This window comes from Grampus griseus (genome assembly GCF_964374135.1).
Source record: "Grampus griseus genome assembly, chromosome: 5".
NCBI classification, from domain to species: Eukaryota; Metazoa; Chordata; class Mammalia; order Artiodactyla; family Delphinidae; genus Grampus; species Grampus griseus.
This window is the reverse complement of record NC_138998.1, coordinates 87,969,867-87,994,247: the sequence shown is the minus strand read 5'-3', so window position 1 is coordinate 87,994,247 and position 24,381 is coordinate 87,969,867. Positions and strand designations below refer to the sequence as shown.

The window sequence follows — 24,381 nt, the reverse complement described above, 5'->3', positions numbered from 1 at the left end:
AAAAAAATTTGTTTTCGAAGTCTGTGAGTCTGTTTCTGTTTTGTAAATCAGTTAATTTGTATCACTTACATGTGGAATCTAAGAAGATGATACAATTGCATCATGTTTATGTTCACAAATCCACCACCAGTCAAGATACAGAATAGTTCCACCACCACAAGAGTCCCTTGTATTGCCCTTTTATAACCACACCCAACTGCCTCCATCCCTAATCCCTAATAAATACTAAAACGTTCTTCATCTATAATTTTGTCATGTCAAGAAGGTTATATAAATGGAATCATACAGGAAGTAACCAGTTGAGATTGGCTATTTTTACTCATCATAATTCCCTAGAGATTTATCCAAGTTCTTGTGTCTATCGATAGTTTTTATTATATTATTATTGCTGAGTAGTAATCCATGGTGTAGATCTGTTAAGGACATCTGGGTTGTTTCCAGTTTTTGCCTATTACTAATAAAGCTGCTGTGAACGTTCTTATACAGGTTTCCGTAAGAACACAATTTTTTTTTTTTTTTTTTTTTTGCGGTACGCAGGCCTCTCACTGTTGTGGCCTCTCCCGTTGCAGAGCACAGGCTCCGGAAGCGCGGGCTCAGCGGCCATGGCTCACGGGCCTAGCCGCTCCGCGGCATGTGGGATTTTCCCGGACCGGGGCACGAACCCGTGTCCCCTGCAACGGCAGGCGGGCTCCCAACCACTGCGCCACCAGGGAAGCCCCACAAGTTTTTATTTCACTGAGATAAATCCCTAGTGGTGCAGTTGCTGGGTTGTATGGTTAGTTGTATGCTCAGATTTGTAAGAAACTGCCAAACTGTTTTCCAAAGTGACTGTACCATTTTCTATCCCCACAGCGATGTGTAAGTGATCCAGTTTTTTCACCTTTTTTGTTTTGTTGTGGTATGTTTTTTAACATTACATTAGTCTGGTAAAATTAGTGAATAAACACACAGCCCATATAAGAACAGCCTGTAAAAAGTCAGTTCAAAAAGTCCAAAGGGTAAAAAGGTAGGAGTTATATAAAAAGGCCATCTCATGCATGCAGCAGCCTCTCTGAATTGTCTCAGCTCATAGGGCCTCCAGGTATGCAGCAAATGCTTCATATTCCTGGAAAGTACCCCATATGCCCTAAAGCTTTGCTCAGTCTAAATTAAAATAAATAAATCTTTTCTTTCCAAAACAGGATCATGGCCTATAAAATGCTTCAAGTGGCCCTGTGTTCAACACTGCTTATAGGTAAGAGCCTATTTCTTTTTCTTTTTTACCATATCTTTTACAACTGTTAGGTTGATTGATAACCCCTTTTGACTTTTTAAAGAAATGAACAAACATGTTTTGTTCATAGACCGATTCTAAAGCGTTGGGGAAACCAAACTACTATGTCATGCTGTGGATTTGGACATGTTAGTGTTAACTGTATGCGCAATCATTCTATTCCTAATTATGTATTAACACGCTATTGTTGCTAAGAAGTCTATTTAACTGCTACCTCCAAAGAAGTGCTCTTTGAACAAAGAAAAATTTTCAATGTCTTTTATAAACTGTAATACTTACATGATACAATTATGTGGAAACCTCAAGGGACTTTGAGAGTGTGAATTCATTAACCTTTTAGGCAAGCTGTAGCTCAGAGAAGTGCTGAAGGCACCAAAGGCCAGATGATTTGCTGCCAAAGTGACCCAGTAACTCAGTGGCTTATATCTGAATTGAACTGAGAGGTCACTTTGTATCCAAAACTGCAAATACTTATAAAGATGTAAATTATTTTCATGCTTAAATCTTTATAATTTATAAATACTTCTGATAAAGGTGCTTAAATCATAATAAATTTCTAATTTTATGATAAGCTTGAGACCCAAGCAAAAGAAATATGTATTTCGCTTGAGATACACACACAGATAGATATAGATATATATTTAGAGTATGAATCTAGAAATGTGTGTACACATCTATATGTGTGTATATGATTAGCCCTGTATTCCTAAGCATATGAATAATTTTAACAAAGAGCTTTAATCATCTGTATTGCACTTTGCATTTAGGACCTGTTTAAACAAATGATTTAGCAAATTTTAGCCAAGTTATTATTAAGCAGTTATCATCAAGGCAAATACAGTCACACCCAGTTACAGCCCACACATCCAGCTGACGTAAGTGAGTCTGGCTCAGTTTAAGAGCGTGTCTCAGGAGTAACTGGAAACTGAAGTCAGGGGCTGGTTATAATCCATCAGTACAATGCTTTGCCTTAACTACTCGTCCATGCAGCTGACTTTAGAGTGGGTGATAGTGGATGATCGCAAGGGTAAAAGCACTATAGTTGGTCCACATTCACCTGTGAACACTGCAGAGTCAAAAATACCGGCCTGGGGCTTCCCTGGTGGCGCAGTGGTTGAGAGTCCGCCTGCCGACACAGGGGACATGGGTTCGTGTCCCGGTCCGGGAAGATCCCACATGCTGCGGAGCGGCTAAGCCCGTAAGCCATGGCCGCTGAGCCTGTGCGTCCGGAGCCTGTGCTCCGCAATGGGACAGGCCACAACAGTGAGAGGCCCACGTACTGCAAAAAAAAAAAAAAAAAAAATACCGGCCAAAAGGAAAATGGTTCTGTAAACAGACTTTCATTGACTTTCTTTAAAAACAAGTTGGAATTAACTTTGACTCCAGATGAGATGAAAATATGTCTACCTATAAAGATGACTGGTTTGATTAACTTTACTTGATTGATAAATAAATAAGTAAAATTAGGTAGTTGAAATTCATGAAAGAACAAGTTGAGGATCAGAATCCAAGGATAGAGGGATGTTTACACTGCTGGATTAACCCTTCAGATCTCAGGAAAGAATCCTTTACTGCTTACAAGAGGAGGGGACTGCAGTCTTTAGAACCAGATTCATTTGCTACACTAAAAACTAGTTTAACTGACATTTTCTAAATCACATAGCTCTAAAGTAGGAAATAATAGCTTGAACCAACTTTTTTCTTTCCCCACCCACTCCCCCCCTCCTTTTTCATTTAAGAATGTAGCCTATTCATCTGCACTTCCCTGGAGCCCTTCTGCTTGTCATAACAAAACAACAATTTTTAAAAGTTCATTTTTATTATTTAAAAAATTTTTCTCTGTTAAAGATTAGTTGTCTAATAAATTATTTTTGTCTAGAACTTAATTCGAAGTAAATAGGGAAAAGATCTCATTATCCATTTCCCTAGTGGTAATGCTGAAGCCCAAAATGATGAAGAGCCTACTCAAGTAATTAAATTTATGAGCAGATTCCCCATATTATTTTACTGATTTTCTCAAAATAGTAACTTATACACATTGGGGCTGATTCCCTGGTCAGACAATTAGAAGTCTAAGTGTCATGATTTGATTAAAAAACAAAACAAAACAAAAATCCTCTCTTTAGTATTTAGGTCCAGAATTGCCTTCTCCTATAATAAGACATCAAATAGTAATATTACTATTTTAAATCTTTATTATGTGTCAGGGCCTTTCCATATGTTACTTCAACTCTCATAATCACTCTGAAAATAGGTGTTATGAGTCTCATACAAAGAGGAAACTGAGGCTTAGAGAAGTTAAATGACCAAGCTACACAGTCGGTCAATGGTCGATGCCAGGGGCTTCCCTGGTGGTGCAGTGGTTAAGAATCCGCCTGCCAATGCAGGGGACACAGGTTCGAGCCCTGGTCCAGGAAGATGCCACATGCCACAGAGCAACTAAGCCTGAGCGCCACAACTACTGAGCCTGTGCTCTAGAGCCCGGGAGCCACAACGACTGAGCCCGCATGCCACAACTACTGAAGCTCCTGAGCCTAGAGCCTGTGCTCCACAACAAGAGAAGCCACCACAATGAGAAGCCTGTGCACCACAATGAAGAGCATCCTGGCTCGCTGCAACTAGAGAAAGCCTGCGTGCAGCAATGAAGACCCAATGCAGCCAAAAATAAATAAATAAAATTTTTTTACAAAAATGATCAATGCCAGATTTACATCTAAATTCTACATCCAGGTCTTCTGTGAACAAAACTCTTCTTTCTGCCACACAAACTGTCCCCTCTGTCACTGCAGTACCAGATATGGGATATGCAGGCATCAGATAGGCAGCAGAGCACACAAGATCTCCTCCCAAAAACGTAATATAGCCAATATGGTAGCCATTGGTTCCACAAGAAAAGGTCAGAAGTTAGGGAGCTGGGTGATTTTATCTGAGAAAATAGAGCCAAACCAGGACATAATCAAGAACAGTTCCTAGTTGTACTGATTTAAAGAAAAGCCCCAAACTCAACTTGTTTCACCTCAGCAGGGCACTTTTATTTTAATTTTTAATTTTTTTGAAGTATAGTTGATTTACAATGTTGTGTTAGTTTCAGGTGTATAGTAAAGTGATTCAAATTCAGGTTTTTTTCCATTATAGTTTATTACAAGATATTGAATATAGTTCCCTGTGTTATATAGTAAGTCCTTGTTGGTTATCTACATTATATGCAATACTGTGTATCTGTTACTCCAAAACTCTTAATTTCTCTCTCTCCCTTTCCCCCTTTGGTAACCATAAGATTGTTTTATATGTCTGTGAATCTATTTCTGTTTTGTAAATAAGTTCACATGTATCATTTTTTAGATTCCACAAATAAATGATATCATATGATATTTGTCATTGTCTGACTTACTTCACTTCGTATGATAATCTCTAGGTCCATCCATGCTGCTGCAGATGACATTTCATTCTTTTTTATGGCTAAGTAATATTCCATTGTATGTATGTACCACATCTTCTTTATTCATTCATTGATGGAAACTTAGGTTTCTTCCATGTCTTGGCTATTGTATGAACATTGGGGTGCATGTATCATTTCAAATTACAGTTTTCATCTTTTCTGGATATATGCCCAGGAGTGGGATTGCTGGATCATATAGTAATTCTATTTTTAGTTTTTTAAGGAACCTCCATACTGTTCTCCATAGTGGCTGCACCAATTTACATTCCCACCAACAGTGTAGGAGGGTTCCCTTTTCTCCACACTCTCTGCAGCATTTGTTATTTGTAGACATTTTGATGATGGCTATTCTAACTTGGTGTGAGGTGATACCTCATTGTAGCTTTGATGTGCATTTCTGTAATAATTAGCAATGTTGAGCATCTTTTCACGTGCCTGTCAGCCATCTCTATGTCTTCTTTGGAGAAATATCTATTTAGGTCTTCTGTCCATTTTTTGATGTGGTTGTTTGTTTGGTTGATATTGAGTTGTATGAGTTGTTTGTATATTTTGGAAATTAAGCCCTTGTTGGTTGCATTGTTTGCAAATATTTTCTCCCAATCTGTAGGTTGACTTTTCATTTTGTTTATGGTTTCCTTTGCTATGCAAAAGCTTTTAAGTTTAATTAGGCCTCATTTGTTTATTTTTGCTTTTATATCTTTTGCCTTGGGAGACTGACCAAGAAAACACTGCTACAATTTATGTCAGAGAATGTCTTGCCTATGTTCTCTTCTAGGAGTTTTATGGTGTCATGTCTTATATTTAAGTATTTAAACCATTTTGAGATTATTTTTTGTATATGGTATGAGGGAATGTACTAACTTCGTTGATTTACATGTGGCTATCCAGCTTTCCCAACACCCCTTGCTGAAGAAACTGTCTTTTTTCTGCTGTATATTCCTGCCTCCTTTGTCAAAGATTAATTGATTGAAGGTGTGTGGGTTTATTTCTGGGCTCTCTATTCTCATATGTCTGTTTTTATGCCAATACCATACTGTTTTGATTACCATAGTTTTGTAGTATTGTAACAGGGCACTTTTAAAAATGAAACAGCCTTATTTCTCATAAAGAGGAAATATGGACAATGCACATATTTGGAAAGTGCTTCACTGAGTAAGTAAAGCAGTCCTTGGGATTGACCCATCCATGAAACAATTTGAGAGTTCACGCCCATATTGTTGGCTTATGGTCAGATCTGTCCATAAAGTACAAGTATGCCTTCTGGTTTTAGACAGTGGAAGAAATAAACTGCCTTTGGCCTGTTTCTCTAGCATAGTTCCAGCTCTTGTTTTTCAAACCAGAGTTAGTAACCAAGTCCTCTTTGTCTTGAAAGGTTATTTTGTTTGTTTTTGTTTGTTTGTTTGTTTTTGACAAGAGCTTTTAAGCTCACATTTTCTTCCCCACAACACTGTCAGCACCTCTGATCCTTCCCTTTGCCTTCCTCTCTGCATAGAAGGAATGGACCTTCTCAGTCATCACTGCAGCCCTCCACTTCCTCGGAGAGCCTGTAGTCCCTGATATAGTTTTAGTTTATTATATAAGATTTTGTTCTTGGGACTTCCCTGGTGGAGCAGTGGATAGGACTCTGTGCTCCCAAGGCAGGGGAGCCAGGTTCGATCCCTGATCGGGAAACGATGCCACATGCATGCCGCGACTAAGAGTTTGCATGCCACAGCTAAGGAGCCTGCCACCACAACTAAGACCTGACGCAACCAAATAAAAAAAAAAAAAGAACTCAATTTTGAAAGGTATTACCTAACCAGATGGGAACTATATATATAAAAAAAAGATTTTGTTCTTAATTTTACCTACTCACTTTGGCTTAAGATTGACTGATGCTGTCAAAGAGGTGGGTAGTGAGAGTAAACTGGAAAATAACCTGGTGGGAGAAAAAATGCCACTGCCCGTGACTAGGTTCATTGAGCACTCTTGATGTTGTAGAAAAACTGTTTTCCTACCCACGTGCCACCATTGGTCATGGCTCTAGAGTTGGGAATCCCATCCACACACACATAGGCAGTGACACAGAAGGGGTCACCACTGATTGAATCATATAAAATGCTGCCTTTTGTGAGTCACAGATGTCTCTGTCCACAAAATTCAGAACTAATAAAAGACGTGCCAGGGTCAAATAATATTCAGAACAAATAAAAGACGTGCCAGTGCCATGTGTGTGAGCACGTATGTGGGTGTATGTTAGTGCACTGAGAGCGGGTTAAAACAGATTGAAGTTAAACTCAGGTAATACCAGTTTCTGTTTGCTTTTCAAAGTACTCGACACAGTGGCAATGGTAACGTCAATAAAGCCAAAGCCAATGGTAACGTCAATAAAGCCAAAGTTCCTGAGTTAAAAGTTCAGTTTCGAAGTGTTTTAACAGACAGTTTAATAAAACCATGGGGATTTGTAAGCTGGTCTTGTAGTTCAGCACCTCTTTTTTTCCAGTTTGCTTCCATCAACCCTCATTGTTTTCTGCCTGTACTTCCCCTATTTGCCCTGCCCCTTTCCCCATGGCTTTTCACCGTTTGTAACCTTTGTAACCTCCCTTCTTCCGTCTCTCCTTCCTTTGATTTCTTTTCTTGATTTCTCTATTCTCCTTCATCCTTTTTTTTCTTCTTCACAGTTTTTCTCTCACAATCCAAATTTCTCCTCTCTCTCTCTCAACCTTATGTGAATTTCAGCCAAGTGAGAGAATCTATTATACTAAAATACAACTCTTCAATCTTCTGCCACAAAGTTTTGTGTCAGTGACTAAAGTTTAGAGTGGGAAGGAAAAAAATAACAATTTCGTTATTTGTAAAGAAAATTCTTTACAACACAGAGAATATTCAAGTCCAAAAAATATGAACCTAAACATGCGTATTTTAATCTCTCACAAAATTATAAAATTTCTCCTACAATTAGAGAGATCTTTGAAAATTTTATCATATTTCCAAGACATCTGTATATCCTTTACTCCCCATCCTTTTTTTGTACTTAATTACTAGTGACCATTTATACTTTATTTTAGTACTTAATTTATAAGCACACATAATTGCCTGGGCACTTATTTCATCTTTTTTTAAAGACATAAACATGTTAAGGACAGGTACGGAGACTCAGTCCAACAAAATAGTAAATAAAAAAGTATTATTCTTTACTTGCTTATACTGAGTGCTAAGTGCTTTACTTGCAGAATCCCATTCCTAAGTATTTTTGAGCTTGTGGCAGGACTGTACTGCTAATCTCCAGCTCCACTACAAACTTCAATATCACCCAGCATCTAAGGGAAATAGCTAGATGACAGCCTATCCTGTGAATCTACCAGACTTCTAGTGTCTTTTGTCCCCATCGAATCCTTCATAGACATTGAAGGTTACATGAGGGAAGGAGTTTACAGCTGCAGCCATCCAGGGATGACAAGCTCCTGCTAGTTGAGTGCCCTGGTCTATGCTCTTTTTTTAATTTTTTTTTTTCCCTGTTTCTTAGTGAGGCTCTGTGACAACACACCTGTTGGATTCTCTGACACCTTCTGACACACAACACTCCCCTTCTGAGTCCTGAGTCAAGTTGAGAAATAAACCAGAGTTGATTATGTAAAGCAACCCATTTCCTTTATCACTGAGAGGCTAACTAGGAAAATGTAGCATAGTACAAGTACGTACAGGGCCAGGTGACGGGACCCCAGAATTGGGCGAATTTTATATACGATTTCAGGTTGCAGAACCAGAACAGCAAGTTCTGAGAAAGGGCAGCTCACTCTCAAGAAGAAAAAGGAAGAATGAGCTGGACATGCCAAGTTATGTCTCTTGGATTTACCAAGAGGGAGCTCTAAATGAGACCCCTCTGCATGGGAGAAAAAGGAATCTGCCATCAGACTCTGCCCTTTCATTCTGCGTCTTAAGTTGCACATCAGGCTTTCTGATCTTTTCAGTGTGTAGGTTCTTACCATAAGTAGGAACAGTTATGAGTATAATATATAGATCATTTCATGGTCATGAGCATAGTATATAGACTATTCAGTCATTTCCCCATTATCAAATTTAAAGACTCTTTTTCAACCTCCCCTGGGCAATGGCAACATAGGAAGTCTTTCCACTTCTAATTATATAGCTTCCCTTACTTCCACATTGCCTATCAGCCCGTGATGGGCACTCATCTCTTTGTGCCTAATGAGAATACATTTTTATTTGTTTTGCTTTAATTATTGGCCAGGTCTATTTTGACTTCCCTTTCACTTATTTCTGTCTCAGTTCAGACAGAAATAAGTCTCAGCATGTAAATTCCTTGACAGTAGTAGGGGCTGTGCCCACTTAGCATATTCTGTATGCTTCCAATGATATAATACCATAAAGTGAAAGAAATTTTCAGTTAAGGACCTATTTGTTATGAATATATTCCAGTTCAAAATATTAGAGCTGAAAGAGATCATATGATCCAGCCTTGTTTTGCAGAGCATAAAATGGAGATGCAGGAGTAACAAGTGACTCTGGATCTCTGATCCTTCTGGGCTTGCATGGGGAGAGCTGTGATCTCAAATCTCTCCACACTCTTAAGTGTCTGCCTTATTTCTGCCATACAGACTTTTCTGCAGAGGATATTCCAGAAATGTTTAGATAATAGGACGAAGCTTGACAGGTCCTATTACAACTGACTGTGATACAGCATGAAAGCAAGGAGGGTATATAGGGAGTTGGAAAGGAAGAGAGGAAGATTATTTTTACAGCTTATGATTATAAAGTTTAAAACTAACCTGGCTGATACTGCCTACATTAAAACACACACACACACACACACACACACACACACACACATACACATATTTAAAAACCGAAAGAATAATAAAACTCAGGGTTCAGTTTCAATCCCCAGCAGTATTATCTAGGCTTACAAACACAAAACTCTCATCTTGCTCTCACTAACTTTCAAGGTTGAAAAGGCAGAATGAAAAAGGGAGGGGAAATTTCTCAAGCAGAGAGGATAATAGCATGCCCTTCTATATTACTTCCATTTTATTTCCAGCCCTGCCACTGACTTACTATGTGACCTCGAGTGAGTCATTTCAACTCCGTGTATCAATTTTCTCATTTGTGAAGTAAGATAATAAATACTGCTTTCTGTCTCTCTCATGGGTGATGTTATCACCACCAATTAATATTTATTGGGTGCCTGTTGGGTGCATAATGCTGAGGTAGAAAATTTGTTCTGGGAGGTGGGGGGAAGAAGAGATGGAACATTTTCCATGAGCAAAGAGACGGAAGATTTACAAAAGACAGAATTATTAGAGCTTAAAATAGCTATGGCTTTTTTTTTTTTTTTTTTGCGGTACACGGGCCTCTCACTGCTGTGGCCTCTCCCGTTGCAGAGCACAGGCTCCGGACGCGCAGGCTCAGCGGCCATGGCTCACAGGCCTAGCCGCTCCGCGGCATGTGGGATCCTCCTGGACCGGGGCACGAACCCGTGTCCCCTGCATCGGCAGGCGGACTCCCAACCACTGCACCACCAGGGAAGCCCCTATGGCTTATATTTTAAAGCATGCCTCTCTGCTAAGATTTATGAATAGCATTTTTTTCTTAGTTATTGTACAATGCACCAGGATAATTATGGTACAGAATATTGGTTTTACTTTTGGATGATTCCAAGTAACACTATTTTAAGCAATTACTGTAATTTCTTATGTGGCTGTAAATTATATTCTAAACATAGTTTTTTTAGAAATATTTATTAGATATTGATGGTATTGGGTCTACTTCCCTAGCCACTACCTTTGTTTCCCTTTTTTTAACAGAACAAATCTACATTAAACATGTAACACTGTAACTGACACATTTTCTTCAAAAAGAATGAAGAGAAATTTGAAAAGTCGCCTATTAACACATCCCAGGTAAAACCAAAGTTTTGATGCTGGTTCATCCACAGAAATCAGCCCAAATGAATGAGAGTTTCCTGTTCTCTCCAAATCAATCCTGTCTTCCCATTCCTGCTGTCACTTACCTGATTCTGGTCCTACTAATCTCTCATCTGGACTATTCGAAGAGCATCCGACTTTGTATCTCTCACTCTGCTCTCTTCCTTTTACCACCTGTCCTCCACAACACTGACAAAGGACTTTGCAAAGGTTAACCTGTGAATAGATAAACAAAATGTTGGCATATACATACACAATATTATTCAGCCTTAGAAAGGAATGAAACGCTGGCCTATGCTACAACATGGGTAAACCTTGAAGATGTTATGCTAAGTGAAGTAAGTCAGACACAAAAGGATAAAGGTTGCATGGCTCCTCTTACTTGTGGTACCTAGAATAAGCAAATTCATAGAGACAGAAAGTAAATGGTGGTTACAAGGGCCTGGGGGAGAGGGTAACGGGAGTTATTGTTTAAAGGGTACAGAGTTTCTACTGGGGATGATGAAGTCTGGAGGTAGTGGTGATGGTTGCATAGCACTGTGAATACATTTGATGCCATTGAATTGTACAATAAAAAATGGTTCAGGGCTTTCCTGGTGGCGCAGTGGTTGAGAGTCCGCCTGCCGATGCAGGGGACACAGGTTTGTGCCCCGGTCTGGGAAGATCCCACATGCCGCAGAGCGGCTGGGCCCGTGAGCCATGGCCACTGAGCCTGCGCGTCCGGAGCCTGTGCTCCGCAACGGGAGAGGCCACGACAGTGAGAGGCCCGCGTACCGCAAAAAAAAAAAAAAAAAAAAATGGTTCAGAGAAGCAAGAAGAACTACAGTCCTGCAGCCTGTGGAACAAAAACCACATTCATAGAAAGATAGACAAGATGAAAAGGCAGAGGGCTATGTACCAGATGAAGGAACAAGATAAAACCCCAGAAAAATGGTTCAAATGGTAAGTTTTATGTTATGTATATTTTATCACAATAAAACAATTTTGAAAGTATATCTATCCTATCATTTTTCTTGTTCAGAAATGATAATTATTTATAAAGTCCAAACTCCTTGGTATGATGGCAATAATCCTTCCAAATGGAGCTCCAGCTTATCTTTCCAACATTATCTCTGACACATCTACACCACAAACAACCCTACCTTTCAATCACATTGGCAAAGCGAGGGTCATTGAACATGTGCCTTACTCTGATCCTCTGTTCCTCGGCTCTCCAAGCTTCTTCAGCCTGACATGTATGCTTTTTGCTTCCACTCCCTTCCTCCTGGCTGTGGAAACTTTACATCCTTTGAAGGTTAACTCAGAACCAACTTCTCTGTGAGGTCTTCCTGCCAATATTGGAATTAATCACTCCCCCTTCAGATACCTAGTCACAATATATCTTTTTATAATTATTTTAAAACTCTGAATATAATGTGAGTTCCTTAGTGGCAAGGATTATTTATTGTTTGTCTTTCCATGCAATGATGATTTTCAGAGTAGGAAGTAGGGTGAGGCAAGTGGAGGTCTTATGGCACAAAATTTGTATAACCTTAAGAGTTAATTCCTTCTTTTTTTGTATTTTTTTAATTGAGGTACATTTACAATGTTGCATTAGTTTCAAGTGTACAGCAAAGTGATTCAGTTATACATATATATGTTCTTTTTCAGATTCTTTTCCATTATAGGTTATTACAAGCTACTGAGTAGAGTTTCCTGTGCTAAACAGTAGGTCCTTGTTGTTTTATCTCTCTGTCCCTCCATCTCCCCTGCTATCCCCTTTGGTTACCATAAGTTCATTTTCTATGTGAGTTAATTCCTTCTTATATTTTATGCCGTACTGACCTCACTTCATCCTAGTCTCAACTCTGGTGATTAACAATTTACCTTGACATTTGTTAGTGCTTATAATTCATTGTATTAGTTATCTGCTACAGCATAACTAATTTCCCCATACCTTAGCAGCTTAAAACAATAAACACTTACTATTTCACAGTCTCTAAGGGTCAGCAATTTGGAAGTGTCTTAGGTTCTGACTTAGGGTCTCTCATGAGGTTGCAGTAAAGACATTAATGGGGGCTGTAGTCTTCTTTAGGTTTGACTGGAGCAAAAGCATCAGATTCCCAGGTGGTTCACTTACATGACTGTTGGTGGGACACTTCAGTTCTTTGACATGGGGGTCTCTCCCTCAGGGCTGCTTGAGTGCCCTCACACATGGCAGCTGACTGCCTTTAGAGCAAGTGATCCAAGAGCGGGGCACGGCAGGAGCTGTAATGTCTTTTATGTCTTAGCCACAGAAATCACACACTGTCATTGCCTCACTATCCTGTGGTTATACATGTCAACCCTACTAAGTGAAAGAGGGGACAACCCAGGATAGGAATACTAGGAGGCAGTGATCTTTGGGGGTCATCTTAGAGGATAGCTTCCACAGACATGCTAGTTTGATTATATTGATTAGATTACCTAACAGCGGGTCAGTATTACTTCTGGCATCTGTTACTATTATCTTCTGAAGCTGACATTGGCTTTTTATTTTTAAATCATTGAATAAATAAAATTGCTAACATTTTATAAATGGACAATACATCTGAGTCATTCTCCTTTGTTCTTTTTTAAAAAAATTTATTTATTTCCTTATTTATTTTTGGCTGCATTGGGTCTTTGTTGCTGCATTTAGGCTTTCTCTAGTTGCGGCGAATGGGGGCTACTCTTCATTGTGGCGCACGGGCTTCTCATTACAGTGGCTTCTCTTGTTGCAGAACATGGACTCTAGGTCCGCGGGCTTCAGTAGTTGTGGCACGCAGGCCCAGTAGTTGTGGTGCACAGGCTTAGCTGCTCCGCAGCATGTGGGATCTTCCCGAACCACGGCTTGAACCCGTGTCCCCTGCATTGGCAGGCGGATTCTTAACCACTGCACCACGAGGGAAGTCCCCTGACTCATTTTTCAATCCTCCATTAGTAGTACAGTGTTTTGCACTCAGAGGCAGCTTGATTGATGTATAATATCCAGAGAGGCTGTCATTTTCAATATCTGTTTAGAACTAGAGCTGACTAGATTGACAAATTAAAGTAGAAATACTAGAGCTGATAACGAGAATGCTGCTTAGAGCTCAAGGCCAAGCTTGGAAAAGCATGAGATCATAAGGAATGTGTAAAGAATGATTATTTCCTTTTTTCTGTAAATACAAGACATTTTTAGAATTATTGTTACTGTTATCTGGTCCCAAGCATTCCTCTCTCTTAGTAATAATATAGTGCAGTGGCTCTGAAGAGAGAATTCCATCTCCCCTTCCCACTAGCTCTGTAGCCTTGAACATATTATGTAACTTTTCTGTGCCTTAGTTTCCTTGTCTACATAATAAAGTAGACAGTACCACTTCTTAGGTTTGTTGTGAGTATTAAATAAGGTAATTCAGGTAGAACATTCAGCATAATGCTCAATAAGTGTTAACTTATTTCTTTATTTATTTAAAACTCTAATCCAGCCACCTCTAACCATTGTTTTCAGACATTGGTCTTTAGATTCCTAATGTCATACCTTTGTTCACATCATTCTTTCAGCTTCAAATTAAAAGACTTGCCCCTTCTCCCATTATGCTAAATATATTCTTTTCTTCAAGGAATAGGCTAAGCAATTTCCCTGACCATGAAAATGTCTGCTTGTGCTCCAGTGCTCCAATGCTTCATATCAACACCTTCTCCTAAGTTCCCTTAGCACAATCAAATCCTGTGTTGCCTTGTTTTATTTTGTATCTTAGACCCTTCATCCCCTCTCCTATAGAAGAGAGGTTTCATATCGTATAGAAAACTCACTGTAACCCTGATCTATAGATTATTGGTCAATGAAGGCTTGTTAATGATGAAGATGTAGAGTGTCTAATGTAACATTACTTACAATTAGATTCTTAATAAATGCTTCTTTATCACAAGAAATGAACAGATTATATTGTTATCATGAATAAGTCAAGAATATGTTCTTGCTTTATATTGATTCAAGTTACAACTCTGAACATGATTGCAGTTTTTTAAAGAATGAAAGCACAATATAGACTGTTAAAATTTCAAGATCCTAAAGAAGTATGGGTTTTAAAAATTATTTTTTTTTCTTAATTCTAGAGTGGGAAGAAGATAGAAAATGCAGGCCTGTTTGATTTAAAGAAGGCTCTATCAATGTTAACAATTTTAACTACAGTGTCAGATTTGGGTCAGTCTACTTCAAAATGAAAGATATGTTCTATTTTGGAAGGCTAGGAAAGCAAGAATAAGATTATAGACTTCCAGGTTTGAACCAAGTTGTTTATATGTATTAATGTATCCAATCCTTATAGTAAGGCTGTTATTGTCTTACTGTGTTATTATTGTACCCTTTACAGACAAGAAATCTAGAGCTCAGAGAAACTAAGCAACTTGCCTAAAAAAGTGACAGAGCTGAAATTTGAATTTAAGTCTGCAGGCTCCCATGCATGAACAGAAACTCTGAAAATCTTCTCCACCACCACACAGCACTGGTTTTCATGCTGTACGATATGCAGGTCACATAGGGTTGTGACAGTACAATGATGCCACAGGAGTGAGGAGCAGCCTTCTCCCCCAGGGCATAGCTTTTCCAGAGTTTCCTTCTCAGTTGTCCATCCTCCCAAAGACCACAGCTGCTTTAAAAGGACACAGTTTCTTTAAGAGGAAACACTGAAATGTAAAACATTGCCTTAAGAGATGCTGTGCTTTTGGACTCAATTACAGGAGCGTTGGGAGCACCATTTTTATTGGAGGACCCATCAAACCAGTTCCTACATCTGAAAAGACACATATATTTTCAGGATTACTGGAACCCAGATCACAGTCCGAATACATGGGGAAACACACTGACTGATCAGGTATTTGCATTAGAAACAAATGGCCTTTCACCATCTCTCTTTTTATTTTATTTTTTTAATTTAATTTTTTTATTTTTTAAACTTTTTATTTTATATTGGAGTACAGTTGATTAACAATGTTGTGTTAGTTTCAGGTGTACAACAGAGTGATTCAGTTATACATACACGCCATCTCTCTTTTTAAATAGGCATGGTTTCAGCTGGCATTAACATACCACCAGCCCAATTCCTAGTTTTTCTCTCTAGCTGCCCTGAGCTATACCTGCTTTTCCCTCCCCATGGAGTGGCTTTCATCTGGTAAATTCCACCTCCTCTTTCAAGACTAAGATCAAATGTCCCTCCTTTCTGAAGCTTTTTCCTTCTTCCCAGGAAGGCATTTGTCCTTCCTTTTTCTCTCCCCTTTGCAGGCTGTTCACATGTGAATAGCTCTCAAATGTCACCCTGGAATTATTTGTCGTATGTACCCAATCTCCCTAGCTAGACTACAAAGGTAAGGTGCTTGTCTTATCCATCAAGGTCATTATTCTCAAGTTTCAGTGAACTAATTATTACATGTTTGGGTAGGTAGATGGATGGACCATTATCACATTTCAGTTCCCCCTTAGCTGTTCAGTAACTAATTTTCCTCCATGATAATTATCTAAGCCTTTAATGTCATTCCTTCATTTGCTTGCTTCTTGTACATTTTCCTACTTACTTATATTCTCACCCCAAGAGAAACAAAGAAGAAACTTTCATTAGCCAGTTTTATTTCATGCTTACCTTTTTGATGGAAGATGACATTGAAACTCCGGGTCAAATGAAGCTGCTGAATTATCTGAGAATTTCAATTATTCATGATTTCCCTCTACAATTTAGCAACTTAGAAAACAAAAATGTACAATTAATAATTTAATTAATTCCTTCACTTATTTTTCTTTCTTTTCACATGTATCAGGCTCTCACTATCATCAGGCATGAGGGTTGTATCATGTCATAAAGAAACTGAAGTCTTTGTTCTTCTGGGGCCTGGGTCCTATCCTTATTCTGCTTGGCTGGGTTTTAGCTCATCCACTAGGATCAGTTTCTGCTTAGCATTTGTTGATGAAAACCACCAGCTTGAATAATGCATTTAGTTTTATATCTGTTTTTCTCCAACAGGCATCATGTAGAAGTATTAAAACAAGACATTTGTTTATTCAGCAAATTAAATAATTACATAAGCTGGTAGACTGTGTCTTCTTTATGGAATATTGAAATTTTCAAGCACACTCCTGCCTATAATTGTAGACCATTGCTGTAATCAACTGACAGATACCATAATGTAACAAGACCCTACTACATTTGTTCATACTGTGGCCCCTCACATACTGCAAAACATTTGAGCACCGAAGTAAACAGGTCACTAAAAGTGTGAAAACCAAACCTTACTCAGTATTATTCTTCGACTGTATTTCTGTCAGTCTTTTGAGAATACCTGCATGATAATCAGAATACTTGATGCAACATGTGTTCTAAATACTCAGAGATCGTGACTTGAGTTTCCTTTTGTTGCAGGCTCATGAAACATGGACTGCTTTGAAAACAACAGCACAGTATTATCTGAATGTGAATACTTTCACCCTTGACATGTCTACTGCCCAGTAAATGTGCTTTGCTGGTTAAACCAGGATAGCAAGAATAGAGGGAGACAAAAAGTGGCGATGTACCCAAACAACCAGCTTTGGAGACCTGAGGGCAAATCCATACCGTCTACTAGGTTATTTATTATGTCTGCCTCATGGAGCTGTTGAAAGGAGTAAATACGAAAACCCACATATAGACCTAGAATTAGAAGTTCTCAATAAATGGTAGCTCTTAAAATGAGAACTAAAATAGAGACTGTAGTAATAACATTTACCAAAAAGGGGCTTTCATGGGAAAAGGAACTATAAAACAAAACAGTTGTGTCATTAAAACTGTCTGTCCAAAAAGAAAAAAAACCTCTCTGTTCGTAGCTCCGGCTTTCTATTACCTCTTCTTTAGGAGAGTTAGTTCACTTTTAATCCAAGGAAGGAAATGGGATCTCTCAAATGGAGCTCATCCTCTCCTCTTTTCTTCAATACTTGTCATTTCCTAAAGCCAGTCTATTCCAAGACCATATTTTTGAAACTGTTTTTAATCAACGCTGTACTGCTAGACTTCCCTGGTGGCACAGTTGTTAAGAATCCACCTGCCAATGCAGGAGACACGGGTTCGAGCCCTGGTCCAGGAAGATCCCACGTGCTGCAGAGCAACTAAGCCGGTGCGCCACAACTACTGAAACCCGCGCGCCTAGATCCCGTGCTCCACAACAAAAGAAGCCACTGCAACGAGAAGCCCGTACACCACAACCAAGAGTAGCCCCCTCTCGCCACAACTAGAGAAAGCCCACATGCAGCAATGAAGACCCAATGCAGCCAAAAGTAAATAAGTAAAAAAAAAAAAAAAAAGCTGTATTGCTGTGGGCAATAGAGAATCAAATCTTAACTCATACTGGTAAACATGATGATTAGAAATCCACTGGAAGCCACGTATATGTAAAGTCTTCCTTAGCAATTTTGTAAAATTTGTGCAAGTTTTGCATTCTGGTCTGTAATATATTTATGTTTGCTTCACTATGAAATAATTTTAAAGAAATCTCACACCCGTTATCAGTCACTCCCCAACCCCCCCATGCCCCAGCCCCTAGTAACCACTAATAAACTTTCTGTAGTTATAAAAAACTGATAGAAATAACATTTTAAACTTACTGGCCATGTGCTTTTATTAATCTTTCCAATAAAGCTGAAAAATTGACTCTATGGAAAACTGGACTACATTTATCCTATAGTTTCCCATATATCCATGGAATACTTCAGTACTCTAGCTTGAGAAGTACTGAGAGATGATATACCCAATCACCAAGACTGCCCCCCATAATCACAGATAAGTGGACTTTTTGCCTTCAGAAGTCTATTTCTCTGTATACCTAGGTCAACTGGTCTCTTCAGGGATTTCTTCTGGTAAATAGAAACATCCCCCACAAGACCATAGTTGGTCTTATGTGGTCTTAAAACAGTCTTAAGCACTTTTTCAGCAACAAAAATCAGATGCCAAGAAGCTGCACTGTAAAGACGTTCGCCCAGCACTTTCTTCTCCAAAAGGGCACCAGCAGCTGCTCAATATTCCGCATTTCTTATCCCATCCCTTAGAGGTATTCTCAGTGAGAAATTTGAGGCTAATACGTAATTTATTGTGTTAACTGTTATTCATCTCTAATACATATAAACGTAGATTTTTAAATCAAAACACAACTGAATAGACAAGAGAAAGAAAACGAATCATTTGGTTTTGCACTAAGAAACAAACTTGACAACAGTAATATACATTTTGCTACCACAAAGTTCTACTCTTTGATTGTTTAATAAAAAATTAGAGAATGCCTATGTACTGGTCAGGGTTTCCCAGAGAGGTGGAATCAATAGAATGTGTACATAAATAAAAAGAGAATTATTTTAAAGAATTGACTCATGTTTACAGATGCTGGCAAGTCCAAAACTACAGGGTAGGTTAGCAGACTGGAGACCAGAGAAGAACCAACGTTGCAATTCAGGTCTAAAGGCCATTGGGCTAGAAAATCACGGAAGAGCCAATCTTGCAGTCTAAGTCCTCAGGCCACGTGCTGGTAGAATTCCCTCTTGCTCAGTAGAGGTCGGCCTGTTGTTCTATTCAGGCCTTCAACTGATTGGATGAGGCCTACCCACATTATGGAGGGCAATCTGCTTTACTCAAAGTCCACCAATTTAAGGGTTAATCTCATCCAAAAACACCCTTGCTGAAACACCCAGAATTATGTTTAACCACATATCTGGGCAGAGTGGCCCAGCTGAGTTGACACATAAAGTTAACTACTACAACATAGTTTAAGTTATTTAGATTGTCGACACATATTCACACACACACACTCACACACACACTCACCAAGCTGTGATTGGAGCAACATATGGTGGAAAAAAAAAGAAAAAGACTTTCATCCATTCATTTTATTCAGTATACCACAAGAAAGAAGCTTGGTGGCTTGTGGGGCACTAATAATGGGAAATTATAAGTTACCTGCCAAGTTGATTTTGATTTAGATAACACTAAGAAGCGATTCTGCAATTAGGTTGTTATCTGATCAAACAAGCATGGAAAGGCGGTTTCTTGTCTAAACAATTTTAAGAAATTATTAGAAATTAACAGGATGTCAGAAAATGAACAAACAAAACAGAGACAACCTAGGTCCACCTAAAATAATTTATGTAGAAATCTAGTAGTTAACTTCCACATAGCTGAGCAGGAAGAGGTGACTACTCAGTTGTACAGATAGGATTTAAGAAAACCCAGGTAATATATATTTAGCATCTGCATACAAAATTGCCTTAGACTACAAGAACTCTGAATTCAGGGCTTAAAGATATTGATCATATTGAGGTACCAATTATCTGGCTGACTCACTCTAACTGATTATTTTCCCAGTGGTATGTGAATTGACATAGTGATTTTTTTTTGGTAGGGGTGGGGGAGTCCTTTATGTCTGTATCTAATTTATAAATTGTATGTAAAATCTGCCTTTTTAAAGACTGAAGATTCTTTCAATATTTTTTTTTTTTTTTTTCCGAGACGCGGGCCGCTCACTGTCGTGGCCTCTCCTGTTGCGGAGCGCAGGTTCCGGACGCGCAGGCTCAGCGGCCATGGCTCATGGGCCCAAGCCCATGAGCATGTGGGATCTTCCCGGACCGGGGCACGAACCCATGTCCCCTGCATCAGCAGGCGGACTCTCAACCACTGCGCCACCAGGGAAGCCCTCTTTCAACATTTTTAAGAGACCAGAACAAACTAAAGCAATCTGGACAATATTAGGAAAACTAGAGAGGATCAGAGATGACACTTTTCCTCACTTACTTCCTGAGCCTCTACATGATCTCCATGGTTGGGTGTTTACATGTTGTACTGCAGCATTAAGAACATAACTGCTGTGGTGACTCTGAATTCTTCTAAGTAGAAGGTTTTCATTTTAAGGTCTAAAGGGAACCATGTTGATTTGCCCTCTTTGTCTGATTGATTAAATAGGCACAGTATTTAAGTGGAAGTGACTGATAATGATATTCCCACTAAATTCAGACTCCCCTGAGACTTCAGTGCAAATTTGAGGCTCACCAACTTCACCCTTATTGCATAAACAGTATCTGTTAAGTTTTCCTGTATTTTTATAGAACCAGTTAACAAACATGCCAAAGATCAGACTGACCCTTTTAATGGTCTCTTGGACACTCTACCCTCTAGTATTCCTGTAATTCTGTTTCATAGTTTCCCAGTGGATGTTCCAATGCTAAACTGGTCCAAGGAAATAATTCCAAGCCTTCCTCAATGCAATTCATGAGAAGCATGGTTCTAATATTGTTATATATCCTGCTCAAAAACCTGTTGTTTTAAAACTTTTGACTGATGAAGAGGGGAGGAAATAACATGTTTTTTATTGACATAGACTTTGCTGTGTACTATACTAGACAGTTTATATACTTAGATATATTCCCCAGATAGAGCTAACTAGAGGTAGTTCTAAAATAGTAATTAGAATGTCTACATTTAAATACTGGCTTCACCATTGCTAGCTATGCCATCTTGTGGAATTAATTACCCCTCTGGGCCTCAGTTTCCTCTTCTGTAATATGGGAATAATTGGACTTACTTAATGTGAGGAATACTTAAAATGATATACATAAAGCACTTAGAACACTGCCTGGCATGTAAATAAACACTCAATAAAAGTCAGCTATTCTAAAAAAAAAAAGTTAGCTATTATTCTTACCTTGCCGAATGTTTCATGACAGTTCATGCCCTTTTCACTGTATCACAATTTTGCTCCTGAATTCTGTTGCCCAGAACTCAAAGCTCCCCATGATCTCGCCCCTCTCCTATTATTTCTTCTACTCTCCTCAAATACTCTTGCTATGTTGCATCCTTTATTGATTCATTTATTTACTTATTTAACGAACACCATGGCCATCTTTCTTTGGCCTAGTCAAGGTAGAGGTACAAAGAGGACTGAGACACACTCCCTTCTCCACAGAGCTTTAAATTCAGGAAGAGATATAAGTATCCACTGTATTAATACAGATGAATTACAGAAACTCAATTTACAAATCATGTGTGCACAGAGGATAGAGAGCTTACTCAGCCTGGGGGCATCAGGGAAAGCTTCACTGAGGAGATAGCTTTAGATTTAGGTTTCAAAGGACACGTAAGAATAACATGTAGGGCTTCCCTGGTGGCGCAGTGGTTGAGAGTCCGCCTGCCGATGCAGGAGACACGGGTTCGTGCCCTGGTCTGGGAAGATCCCACATGCCGCGTAGCGGCTGGGCCCGTGAGCCATGGCCACTGAGCCTGCGCGTCCGGAGCCTGTGCTCCGCAATGGGAGAGGTCACAACAGTGAGAGGCCCACGTACTGAAAAAAAAAAAAAAAAAGAATAACATGTATATGCCATCACTATAATGACAGCTTTTCTATGATACTATATTTAATACTTATAGTATATATTTAAACTAATATTATTATAGTATAAATTTATACTATTACACTATTGTAGTATAAGTGTTTTAAGATCAAGATTTACATGAGATTTGTATTTGCAACTCCACCAATATCCAGGACAGTGCCTGGTATGCAGTGAGAATTTGATGAATCAATTGGTACTGTTAAGAAGGATGACTATCAGGGAGGTAAGTAGTATTCACAAGAATTTCCTGTTACCTTTTGCTATAGACTGAACATTTGTGACTCCCCCAAAATTCATATGTTGTATTCTAATCCCCAATGTAATGGGTTTGGAGGTGGGAACTTTGAGGTGATTAGGTCAGAGAGTGGAACTTTCATGAATGGGATTAGTGCCCTTATGAAAAAGACCCCAGAGATCTCCCTTTCCCTTTCTGCTATGTGAGGACACAGCAAGATGGCCATCTAGGATCCAAGAAGCAGGCTCTCACCAGACACCAAATCTACGGCCACCTTGATTTTAAACTTCCCAGGCTCCAGAACTATGGGAAATAAATTTCCGTTGTTTATGGTGTTCTGTTATAGCAGCACAAACGAACTAAGACACCTTCTTGTATCAGTGGCCAGACAAACAAATAAGATGCAATATAATTTATCCAGTGAATCAATAAGAGAACTCAATAACATTTTATTTTCATTTCTAGCCTTTAATTTCATCCACAGAGCAGAACCAATCTCAAAAGACATCCATCCTCCTGTGGCAATTCATTATAATTTAAATAGAATAACTAATGAATGGGAGTACTGTACATATAGAACAAATTAAAAATGAAGTTATTTATTTTCATGTGTTGATTTTACTTATTCTATTTATTTTCTTCAAACTGATCTAGGACATCTTAGGCAACTGAACCAGCAGAGAATATATATATATATATATATATATATATATATATATATATATATATATATAATCTTCAATGATAGTGGCAGCCTGAACTAATTTTATTGAAAGTAATTTAGCATTGACTGGTTAAATATATAAACTACCCATCTGAAGCAGAGATATTGCCAGACTCCTTCAAATTAGAGACAAAAAACAAATCTTTGGAGATTACATCACAAATTGGAACTGTCCTGGATGGCAGTTCAAATGTAAAAATAAAATAAATTATCTAAAGTCAAAATATTTTGTCATCCATCACAGTGACAAAAGCAGCTGCATTTTCTCCTTATGATCATAATGTTAGAAAACAAGCTAATTATTTTTTAGCAGACAGTTTCAGGAAAGGTATGCCTTCTTAGGCCTACCCTCTTTTGCTCCATCAAAAGTATATTTTAAAAGGGGTTCTTTGATGATCTTTAATCCAGGCAGTAACTACAGAGAGGAAAACAATGACTTGTAGTATAGTTGAAATTTTAGAAACCTTTAAATTTACCATACACAGCTCTCTGACATTTTTCCTGAGAGGCTTAAAGTTTAACTCCTAATTCTGCCTCTTCCTTGAGGGATGGGAAGGATGTAGTCTGGTATTTAAGAATGTAATCTCTGGAGCCAGAGGCCTGGGGTCATGGTTCCTTGGCTAGCATTGTCCCCTTGGTCATGTCACTTATCCCTGCTGTGGCTGAGTTTGCCATCTGTGAAACAGGAATGATAAGCGCACCGATCTCAGTGGGGTGGAGCAGGGCTTGCACGAGATGTGTTTCTGGCACAAAACAGGCTTTCTACAAATTCATGCTTGCAGTAATGGAATGCACGTTATCTCCACTTTGTTTTCCAAAACAGATTTAACTATTAGGAAAATTCTGCATCTCATAAACACACAAGGGATACTTTCTTTTTTAAGCTATAAATATACCTGATTATGATAACAGTGTTGAAAACATTTCCGCTAAGGACCCCAGTCAACAATTTTATCACCTGAATTTCTGCTTTTTAGTTCACAGACCAACATAGATCATTTTCCCTTAATGTACCATAAAATGGTTACCCAAATGATGACAAGCAGGAAGAAATTAAAACTCAGGGAGCTCCCAAGTGTGGGTATTTCCAAAACAACAGAGATTAATCTTACTATTGTTCTGTTTTTCTAAAGAATCTCAAACAGTGACCCCACAGCTATACATGTGTGACTTGCTATGTTTGAACCACTATAACTACTTTGTGTTGAGTGTCAAAGATGAATGGGAGCAGCCCCTGCTGTTAAGAATCTCAAGGGACTCAAGTGTAATGAGGGGTCTCCTTATGTGTAAGCTGGGGTGATGAAAGTGCCACAGTGGTAGTTATAGCAGCAAAAGGCTCTCAATGGCCTGGTGTCTGCCTGTACCTCTGATCTCATCCTGGGCTCCCACTCATGACATGTTCCAGTCACACT

General features: G+C 38.8%; 1 protein-coding gene across 1 annotated transcript; it reads left to right on the top strand.

Moving 5' to 3' along the window:
- Positions 1–1,185: 1,185 nt before the first annotated feature.
- On the top strand, positions 1,186–17,118 carry LOC309823011 (uncharacterized protein C3orf85; the record flags this gene model as incomplete). The annotated part of the gene is made up of 3 exons (XM_082655124.1): positions 1,186–1,234; positions 15,359–15,492; positions 17,029–17,118. The coding sequence occupies 3 exons, from the start codon at positions 1,186–1,188 to the stop codon at positions 17,116–17,118; spliced, it is 273 nt and encodes a 90-aa protein (XP_082511250.1).
- Between the last annotated feature and the right edge of the window lie 7,263 nt (positions 17,119–24,381).